This window comes from Rhea pennata, chromosome 1 (assembly GCF_028389875.1).
Source record: "Rhea pennata isolate bPtePen1 chromosome 1, bPtePen1.pri, whole genome shotgun sequence".
In the NCBI taxonomy this organism is placed as follows: domain Eukaryota; kingdom Metazoa; phylum Chordata; class Aves; order Rheiformes; family Rheidae; genus Rhea; species Rhea pennata.
Genome location: NC_084663.1, coordinates 183,646,367 through 183,657,416, shown reverse-complemented (window position 1 = coordinate 183,657,416; position 11,050 = coordinate 183,646,367). Strand labels below are relative to the sequence as shown.

At 39.9% G+C, this 11,050-nt stretch overlaps 1 protein-coding gene across 1 annotated transcript; it reads left to right on the top strand.

The window, feature by feature from the left end:
- Positions 1-5,011: 5,011 nt before the first annotated feature.
- On the top strand, positions 5,012-10,351 carry LOC134143424 (snaclec coagulation factor IX-binding protein subunit A-like). The gene is made up of 5 exons (XM_062581537.1): positions 5,012-5,069; positions 6,764-6,972; positions 8,699-8,830; positions 9,847-9,982; positions 10,269-10,351. Exons 1-5 carry the CDS (start codon positions 5,012-5,014, stop codon positions 10,349-10,351), a joined length of 618 nt encoding a protein of 205 aa, XP_062437521.1.
- The last annotated feature ends 699 nt before the right edge of the window (positions 10,352-11,050 follow it).

Genomic DNA, 11,050 nt, shown 5'->3' with positions numbered 1-11,050 from the left:
TTCTCTTTTTCTTCAGATTCTCTTCTTCTGTGGTACAGAGCTGAAAAGAATTACAGTTTACATCCTTATTTTCCATGGGGACATTTATAGTAGTTTTCAGAGAAAATACTAATCCTTGCCCAGAGTCAGATCCCGACATTATTGTTTACTGATACTTTATTTACTTCTTCCCTAAAAGGAATTAAGATATGGGGGAACTGCATTTAACAGCATCTGGCAGGACACAATATCAGGATATTGCAGGGCATAGGACAAATGTGATGAGAGATGACATAAAGGTCAGTGAAGGGAAAGGTGGCTTTCTTACTTAGGCATACAGACAGAGCTGCCCGCTTTCATTGAATTCTGACATTTTAAATCATATCATGCTATTTTGTTTGGAAATGAGAAGGGCAGCATGGACACAGAAGTCACTGCTGAGAGAGCCAATTTTGAGGAGGAATGTAGAGAAAAAGAGAGCCACACAATATCTGAAAGGCAGAGGGGAAAGCACAGGCCATTTAAGTGAGGCAATCCTACCTGATTTCAGCCCAGTGTGTATTCAAAGCTTCTTGAGGCACTTATCAAATACTGCCCACTGAGAAAGACTCTGATGAGCATTTCTCCTCCCATTTTTTTGTTAGTGAAACTGCTCCTAATGGCTACAGCCATACATGTTGCTGCTTAATGCATAAAGCCTGCTGTGTTTGCCTACACAGCAACCAGAGTTGATAGCATTAAATTCACAGTACAGTGCTTTGAGTTACCTTGCAGAATGAAAGACTTCATACATAAAATAAACTCTATTCAGCTATGACTCACTCTTTGCTTTTCCACAAGAGATAGTATTAGTATTAAATTCCATTTCTCCCCAGGAACAGTATAATTTCCATGCTGTTGACAAATACCCTAGCAGCACAAGGGTAGAGGAAGAGAAGGAGAGAATGCGACAGAGAGCTCTGGGAACCAACCTAGGTGTTTTGCACAACCTCAGCCATTGCCCTGCTGATTCGTTCAAACGACCACATCTTTTGCCATGCCTCTCGTTGCTCTGATTCTGCCGAAGAAACCCCTACCCAGCCTTCAGAAAACATCTTTGCATGGGCACATAGAGCTGATGAAAGTGGCAATGAGTAGCATGATGCATCCTAAAATCAGGCAGAGGTTTTGGGACCCAGAACATGCCCATGCTATGAGAACCAGATAGCAAACACACATCTTCATAGGGCAATGAAGGCAGAGAGAAAAGACTCGGCTAAATCCTGTGAAAATGCTTTGTGAATACAGACTCAAACAAGCCAGCCAGCTCTGCTAGTAAGGCAGAAGTGGGAAATTTTAGATATGGCCTAATGGGACGACATTACAGTGCCCCACTGACTTCCATCAGGGGACTGGGGACTGTGAAGCCTGTTGAAAATCCCCTCCCAGAACCCCTGTAACTTTCTGAACCCAGTTATTGCAAATATAGTAGCAAATGAGTAAATGAAACAGTAACTTTCCAATAAGCATTGCAAGATATTCATAGAAAGTAAATTTTATCTTCACAATCTGAAACCCTACCGCTGAGAATTAATTTCATCAAGTCAGGAAAAGGATATATATAAGACAGTTTATGAATCCGCATGAATATTTGGAATATAACTGTTCACAAAGAGCCTACAGACCAAGGATTATTTGCTTAATGTATGTACCAGATAACAAATGTATTTGGGATGGTCATGGTTAGTTCACAGATTACTCAAGAACCAAAAAAAAATAAAATAAAAGAGAAGATGAAATGTATTGTCACCAGTAGGAATTATGCATCTAGCTATAGCGGAGAGACTGCTGTTTTATGAATGGCAAGCACTGAGAAATGGCTTCTTTGCAAATATTTTGTGATGAAATTGAAGAGTGCATAGAATACGCTGTTCACTTATTTCCTATTATTCTGGAGGATTAGCTCATTGATCCTCCTCCACTGCTGCTCATCACAAAAGACACACCTTGCATTGTAGTTTTTGGAAGAAGTAGCAGCTTTCTAAAATTATGTACAGTTTTGTAGTCATTACACAGAAAAATTCACCTAGAAAGTGTTTTTCAATGTGATTTTGGATCTCTTTTTCCTGCACTGCCTGCAGGAGACACTTACCATGTGTGGCAACTTGCCCCAGAGTAAATATCCAAGAGGGTGTCCCAGGAAGCTGCAGGACACTTGGGTCTCAGTGTTTGTTGAGCAGACTGATGAAAAGCAACCACACTGTCCATCTTTAAGGAGGACTCAGAATCCAGTCTGTAAGGTGTCTGTAAAAAAATATGTTCTCACCAAACTGTGGTGAGGACCTACACCCACCACTTAAGAGTCAAGAGTTATTTTAGGAACAGTTCTTCCTGAGCCTGCTGGTGATGAGTTTGTATTTGCATCAAGGAAGAAAAGAGGTCATTTCAGCCCCTTTATTAAATATTTGGATTTTAAATAAGTGCATTAATGCAAATATGTACTATGTGTCAGTGCTTTTTTAAGGCACCCAAGAAGTTATTTACTGTACGTGAGGATGTTTGAACAGGATTTAAGAAATGGGTAGGAGTCTATGTAAATTTCATGGAGTTTGAGAAGCTTCTCCGTTCCGCCCAATAATATTGTTTTGCCAGCAGACCTCAACACTGGCCTCGTGCGAAGATCCTCTCTTGAAGGTATAGTACATGCAAAGTCTCATTTACAGCGATGTTGAGGGTCCTTTAACTAACACACCAATGACCAGGCACCTATCCACACTACAAGACATACAAAAAATTGCATAAATATAATCTACCCCCCCCCCGCCACACACACACACACACACACACACACACACACACACACACACACACACACACTTATCTAGCCTCAGGAAAGAGTTTCCAATGTGGGCAGAAATTCCAGGGTGATGGCTATGCCCAGCACTGATATTTTAATGGAGGCCCTCATCCCTGCACCTCTGCCTCCCATATTGAGACAGGAATTTGCCTTCCGGGCACAAGTGATTTCCCATTTAATTGTTCAGATTATGGGTGTGTTTCAGATTAACTTGATAAACCACAAAAACACTCTTAAAGCAGTTTACATAAAGGTGTTGGGAAGATCAGATCCCACCCACCTGTGACTGAGGGAAAGTCCTTGTAGGAAAACATCCAGGTGTAACATTGGAAGTGATTTCATTTGCCAGAGCAAAGAACCATGATGACAAATTTGGCATAATATAAGTACCTCAAGGACAAGAATTTGTCTCCTTACAGAGAAAAGGAAGAAGGAAAAAAGGTAAGAGAATATATTCATAAAACTGTCCATAAAATTTACCTATTTGTTTTTTTACTATATTTTTTCCTAGATCCCCAGTCTGTTTATTAGTAAGGTATGTTTGGGGGGGGGTAACATCTGTTATATAATTTTAATAGCTCTACATAGCTGTTATGTGTATGTCTGTGTATATATATGTGCACATAAACACATATTTATGTGTATGCATATATACCTACATAAATGTGTGCATGTTATCTATACAAACACACTTTTAACATACCTTCCACCTTCTATTTTATATAGGCATCATTTTCCTTTGTATCTATTCCTTACGCCTTCTCGATCTCATTTTTGCTGCAGATGTATATTTTTCATAAAATAGTTATGATTTCAGTGTCTTTTACTCTCATGTCAATCCAGAGCAACGGCACAAGTTGAAATTAAGTTGCTCTGGGGGTTTCTTGTGGCAATAGGAAGGTCCAAATCTGGACAAACTGGTACTGAATTTGACCTGTTGTGTATAGGAGTAAACCAAGTGACTCCTGTTGATGCTAGTTGAGGTCCATTGAAATCTCCCCATTCATCATGCCAACAATGCTTCTTTTGAGGTGTGTTCCTTTTGCCCTTGTATCAAATGAATGTATTTCACCCTTCTGCTGCTACTTTCAGCTCTGCACCTCTTTTGCTTTTGTTTATTGCATCCTTACTTGTACATGCTACATGGTTTTTAAAAGTGTCCTCCCAACTTCTGTAATATGACTGCATAGTACCTTCCTCCTGTCACCTCTGACAGATGCCAAGGCTGTTCTGTTTTCTGTTCGTTCCTTCCTATACTCTTCAGGGCTGATTTACCAAAAGTTGAAAATGTGCAATATGCATAAAGTGGAATGGAGCAGGGGAAGAGGGTAATTCAGTCTTAAAGTGAACGCTTAAGGGAGGAGTCTGATTAGGGGAAATAAGGTCACAAGAAACAAGTGACAATTTGGAAAGGCAATATCCATGCTGAAATATAGGGGGTGGAATTTTTAAATTATCTTGACTACTGGACTAAACCACATCCTAAAGTAATGTAGAGGTAGCCCCTTTGCCACAAATGACTTAAGCCAAAGAATAGGAAACACATTACCAGAGTAGGCAGGGAGAAGGCAAGGAAAAGGTGAATGCTTCCAAAAGGAAACAAAAGGAGTCAAAAGAGCTGAATTTTCTTTTCTGAAAATCTATCCTACATCTTCTCCATCAAAGATCACTAAATACCTTAGAAATTTGCTTCTCTATCACTGCTGAATATGTCATTTGGGTTCTTAACACACTTATGGTCTTTTGAAAAGTCCAGAGAATGATAGTAGAAACCCACAACTGAATGCAATCAAATTAATGCAGTTTGCTGAGTCCCCACAGAATTATACAGAAAACTCAAATTTGGAAGGGACCTCTGGAGATCGTCTAGTCCAACTGATGCTGTTCAAAATAGCATCAGCTAGATCATGTGCATGTTCCCACTGGCAAATAAAAATGTATTTACTTAAGCCTCTTTCATGAGGTGGCCCAGTGAAAGGTACCTTCAATACAGTGTCTGAACTCTGTTTCAAGTCAGCAGAAGAATTATCCCTGTCTTTGTGCAAGGAGAAGTCAGTTTATCTTTCAGCTCTGGAATACAGAAGATGATGGTGCGGATCTTTCCATTCCCCAGTTTCCACCACCATTTAAGTGCCTTGCTGAACACCTTTCACTATTTACAGATCACAGGCAGCAGCACTGCTATGCTTTCTGAGAATGTCCCATCTGGTTTTATTCCTGCTTTTTGGAGCCTCTGTCCTCTCCAGCTCAGAAGGTGAGTGTAAGATGTCCCAGTTGTCTTTCTGATGCTGTAAGAAATTATGTAAAAAATCTCCTAGCTTCACCCTTCTTGCCTCTGTTTCCAGCATAGACCAGTTACTAAGGCAGATGTGAGTTTTTGTTTGTTTGTTTTATATGGAATGAATCTAATGTCATCTTGACCTTTTCTGAAAAGTACTGAGGGGAGATTAGAGGTTAGAGACATTCTGTACATGACCTTGCTCCAGTACAGGCTTCCCTCTTGCAAAGCTCTCCAAACTATCATTAACTCCTATGGTTTATCTGTCCAAACTAGATCTTGTGGTTTATCTGAGCTCATCTCTGAAATCTAGAAGCCAAGCTCTTTCCATGACAGGGACTCCCCTCATGAGAATGGGTTGTTTTAACGGTCACAAGGGATGCCAAGAGAAGATGGAGAGTTCCCCTGTGTGTTGCTGAATTTGTATACGGGGGGAAATATGGAACTGATTGGCCAACCCAGGCAGAGGCAGTTGTGCAATCAGCATGGCTTGGCTTAACTTTGGTGGCACAACACTGCATTAGATTATGGATGCCATGACCATTGCGTTGTGCTGTGTCCTGTCCTATTTTGAAGGAGAAAGACTGTGCAACATACTGGCCATTTCTCTTGCTTACGGGGTGGAGGAGAGTGACTGCAGAGCAGCCCCATAGCTGATGCCACCATTTGGGGTGATCTGTGATCCCAGTGTACTCAGAGAAGCTGAAATTGCAATGTTATGAATCTCCTTCTATGAAGCAAAAAGGAGAGAATAGGAGGAGGAGAATATTTATTGCACCTTCCTCCTCCTTTTTTGTTTGGACTAGTGCCAAGCACGTCTGGCCAAAGAGAGGGGAAATGTGGTTTCCACAAGATGAAACTTTGAATGGATACAAGCAGTTTCTAAGGTGACCTGCTCTATAATTGTAGAGGAAATTACAAGCTGAATCATCTGTGGTTTGGGGAGAGAAATCAATGATATTTTGTAAGTTGAACCTAACCATGCTGACTACTTACCAAGCAGGAAACTGGAAAGAAATCAATTCCAAGAACTTTCAACAAAATCCATCTTAATTCAGGTCTGACAGATCTGTTTTGTTCTCCATCTCTAAAGCAACGTGATGTACCAGCCTGAAATCCCTGTTGCTATTCCAGAGTCAGGCCCTCCTGAGCAAAGCTGGGCTAATACGCTACACTCCTGGCCTGCCAAACCACTTGCTGCTGAGTCTTGGGAGTCCACAAAGGCCTGCACATCTTTCAGGGCCAACTTGATGAACCTGCTGCTGTCTCTCGGGGCATGGGGCAGATTCAGAGCAGAACCCACAAACTGTGTTGCACTGCGCCACACATTGAAATGGGTTGCTGAAATACAGCTGCACCTGCTGGACTCTGGAATGACAGCAGCAAACTCATGCTTATAACCTAAATGGCACCTGACTCCTAAATTAGAGCTTTTCATATACTGATGTTTCATATCTTTTTTTTTTTTTTTTTTGAAAGACAAGAGGAAAAAATCCAGACCCTGAATATCTCATATTTGCCCTTCATTTTGTAGTTTTACTTTATTGAATGTCCCTGTGAAATGCTGAACTCAGTTTAGTTAAATCACAAGAGAAAATACAGAAATAATTATGTATTTTCCAAAAGATGAATGAGACCTTTCTTTTGGGTACATTTTATGTTTCTTTCAGGTGAAAACTCCACAGTCAAACATCGCAGTGAACGGTTCTTGCCGCTAATCTTCAAATTTAATCATGCACCTAGGAAAATTCATAACCCGTCTCACTCAAACTCACTTACAATACAGACCTGCCAAAGCCTATGCCAGAAAGGCTGGATTAGTTACAAAGGTCGCTGTTACATGTTGATTGAAGAGAGAATGACATGGACTCAAGCTGAGGTACCTAGTTCTTCAAAACAGGATTATTCATTATTTCTTCTCTCCTTTCCTAGAGTTATCTTCTTTGTACCTGGCTCATTTTTCCTCCTTTTCTGCTTCTCCTGATGTATATCAGTGCTGACAGACAGAAAGTACTTGATATGCAGCTCAGCGCTACAGGTGAGGTTAGTTGCACTCTGCCTTTCCACAGGACACGCTTAAATAGAAATGAACCAGCTCCTGTTTGGAACTTGGACCTTCTGGATTTCCCATCTCCCTGCTACTGTTACAGTTTTTGAGCATGGAGTCTGTTACTTCACGCTGTAAGATGAGGCAAATGATGTATAAATACATCATCGCTGTATGCCCAAGCATACAGCCTTGAAGAGAAGTCAAAGGGGTTCTTGGGGAACTTTGACTGTAGTGGTGATACCAAACTGATGGATTTCTCTATCTACCCGCCACACACAGAGTGATATCTACTAGGCATGATTTTTCTCTGCGACTTGTCCAAGCCCCTTGTGAATAATAAAACCTTTTTCCACTTTGCAGAAGATATTTACTAAACAACATTCTGACTTCAATTTGCTATCCACTCACATGATATCAGAATGGCGCTGTAATTTGCAGCCATGTACCAGAATATTTGCTCTCTTAGGAGCCAAACGCAAACACTTCCATAAATGTTTGTCACGGAGCATAATGTTCCTCTTGAGCCATGTCTATGAAAGTGCATTAAATTCAAATGATTGGTAAAGAGGTTTTTCCCCTGAGCCTCGATATTAGTGCAGTGATTAAACTTGTTTCAAGATGCGGATGAAAGAGCACCCTTCCCTATCAAGTGCAAAGGCAACCCCTTGAGGACACGTTTTTTGTGGAGAAACTTTGAGGGGAGCACTGCCTCTGTCTTCCCCATTCCCCAGCTGGTTGGAGACACAAGAAAAAAAAACAGTATGAATAGCATCGTTTTTGACAAGCTGCTCTGACATCTCCATTTCTGCTCATTCATCTTATTCTGGAAGTTCATTTTTTTTCATTGTGAAGTTCATTTTGCATAGTTTTAGCTGTCAAAAAGTGGAGATATCTAGACTGTGCTGTATGCTAAGGTTACACGAGTAAGAGTCACTTCATCCTAGCTCCCCCCTATGCCTTTCTTTTAGTGGATGTATGACAGTCTGGATATGCCTCCCATTCTCTAATGACTGTGGAGAGCCCATGTAATTGCCTACACTACAGATCTAACTTACAGCCACAGAGTAATTTCAGTGAGAAGAGATGTCTGAAGGGATCTAGTCCAAACCCTGATCAAAGCACAGCCAACCTCAAAGACAGAGCAGGTTGTTCAAGGCTGTGTCCAGATGAGTTTTGAAAATCTGTAAAGAGGCCAGTTGCCAGTGCCTGACAACCCTGTTCTCCTTAACCACTTCTCCGGACGACTGAAGTTTGCTTTTTCGGATCCCACTCTTTGGGTTTTTACTCTTTTAGAACATCTCTTCTCCCTATTCTTCCCTTTTTCTGTCTTTCATTTCTCTCCCTTCAAAATTGCAAGCTCTCCATGACTTTTTCCCTCTAGTTTTATATTTCTACTTCCACTAAATTTCTCCTTCTCTGTGGTCTTTCTCTTATGACTCTGTCCATTTCCCTCCCACAACCCTGCCATTTGCTCTGCGTTTTTCTTTGCTAACCTCTTATTCACAAAGCTACAACCACTTCATATCTTCTATGTTTAATTCTCTTTCCTGTGCAGAAAATTTGTTGGACTAAAAGAGCAGGAGGTCACCTAACCAGTATCACCAGTGCAGCCGAGAATGAGTTCCTGTATAAACTTGCTCAGAGACAAAAGGAAACCCAATTCTGGATAGGCGGAACTTACCAAAAGGTAAGTGTGCCATGATCAGAAATGAAAATAAACATCAGGAGAACTTTGTCTCAACGGATCAAAATTTCTTTTCTGTGGAAAATGTTTTGTTTTCAAGTGAATAGTTTCCCTTTGTAGCCATGGAAATTCTTTCCAGGCTCAGCAAAACTAAACGGTTATCAAAAAGCTAATGTTTATCTTTCAGTGGGGTAGGGAGTAGCAGATGAGCAGTGGAGGAAGAAGGGGGTCTTAACAACTTTTTTTAAGTGACAAACTGTTATCAACTTTGTATTCCAATGACATCATCTAAGGCAGGAGAGCTGAGGTACAGTTCTCAAAGGAGAAACTGGATGGTGGGTGATACATTCTCTATTTAATCTCTGCTTAGCAGAATGTCATGTCAGTAGACTAGATTTGCAGTTATAAAAAGTTTGCATGAATATATTAATTCAAATTCTTTTAATTAATTTATTTGGAGTGTCTTCCCACCAATATTCTAGCCAGTGAAGCTACTGAAGCTTTTGCTGATATGGTGAGTTGAAAATTAACATTTTAGAATATTAAAAGCAAGTGAATTTCAGACCTTTAAACGCATATTAGAAGTAGAAACTTGATTCTGTAAGTTTTACTCGTGTAACAGGGCACAACAATGACCTACGTGTCCATTCTCAGTGTCTCAGATTCTGAATGTCACCTAACTGCAATGAATTACTCATGAGTCCTATAGTCCTATTCTGAATAACAAATATATTCAAGAAAATTACAATTTATTTGAGGACAATTCATGAAGAGCAGATGAGGTGAAATTAATCTAATATGGAATTAAAAATGAATTATTCATGCAGCTCTATAAGACAATAATATCCCTGCAGGCAATAACTGTATTCACATCCCTGTGGAAGAAGGCCCTCATTCAGTTATTTTCTATCCCAGCAAATATATGTGCGCCAAATTGCTTCCTGAATTCAGAAGAGACCTGTGGTTCTCATTCAGCTTCTGGATTTATTTTTTTTTAATTATTTTTTTTTTGTCTGCAGGGGTTATCTTTGGAATGGACTGATGGATCTCTGACAACTTTCATCCAGAGGCCTCTGTCATCCCTTCTCAGAGCCGTTGGAAAACTATTTAACAACTTGTTAAAAATTAAATTTTGCCTGACACTGAATACCGAAGGTAAGGAAAATCTAGGGTGATTAATAAACTGTGTAGTTTATTTTTTGCTCTTGAACTTCTGCCATCCCTGTGGGATGAGTATTTTCCAGGATTAGCTGGAGAAATCATCATCTTATTAAAATGTTGCCCAAAGCTGCAATATGCATACTATGGACACAGAAATTAAAAGAAAATTAGATTTCCAGAGACTGACCTGAGTTTGAATGATTTCACATCAGGAGTGAAATGGTTTCCTCATCACTACTTCTTTTTTTCCTTTGGATTCTTTCCCTATCTCTTTTTCCAGGCCAGGGTGAATGGGGCAGCTCTCTTTGCAGCAAGAGGCTACCATTCATCTGCATTTACAAACCAGACCCGACACACCCTTAACCTGCAACTGCACCACTGATGAAACCTGACTGGCTGCTCCTGCACTTCGAATGGAGTTTAGCCACAGCCCATTCATGCGGAAAAAATCTCATGCATGGAAAAATCAAGTTCTTATTTTAAAAAAGCAGAGCTATTATGGCACAATACTTTTCTGTTCTGTTGCATTATTGTAGCAATGTTCTTGTAGACTACATTTAAATGATGCTTTGAAAATAAGTTCTGATTTGATTTGAATGCTTGATGAATTCAGCATGCCATTTAGCTTTTCCACAGGGTTTTCAAGAACATTCATAAGAGCTCTTTAATTATTAAATAATTACAAATTACTCATTAAAACATTATTCATTTCACCATTTAATCGTGTCAAGTCATATGTTTTCAGTCTTGGAATTTTTCCTTTTTTTACTGTCAGATAGATCCAAGGAAAGTTAATCGAATATTTTCAATACCTAAGTGGTTAAATAGCTAGTTCAGTACTCTGTAATATAGCCATAAGATGGGGCCCAAATCAGAGGGCGAAGTCAGGAGCATATCATTAGGCACAGGAGGTGGGGTATCACTTTGTGAACTGCACAGGATGACGCTTTGTTAAATGAAGCAAAACTTGTTATCATAGTTACATTTGCCTACATTCTAAATGACTCCATTCTACATAAGCAAACATCTTCACTTTGTTTTTCTTAATTGCAAGTACCTTAT

Coding starts and splice junctions, on each gene's coding strand:
- LOC134143424 (XM_062581537.1), top strand. CDS start 5,012: ATGTCCCATCTGGTTTTATTCCTGCTTTTTGGAGCCTCTGTCCTCTCC. Junction 5,070..6,763: donor TGTCCTCTCCAGCTCAGAAG/GTGAGTGTAAGA, acceptor TGTTTCTTTCAG/GTGAAAACTCCACAGTCAAA. Junction 8,831..9,846: donor TAGGCGGAACTTACCAAAAG/GTAAGTGTGCCA, acceptor TTTTGTCTGCAG/GGGTTATCTTTGGAATGGAC.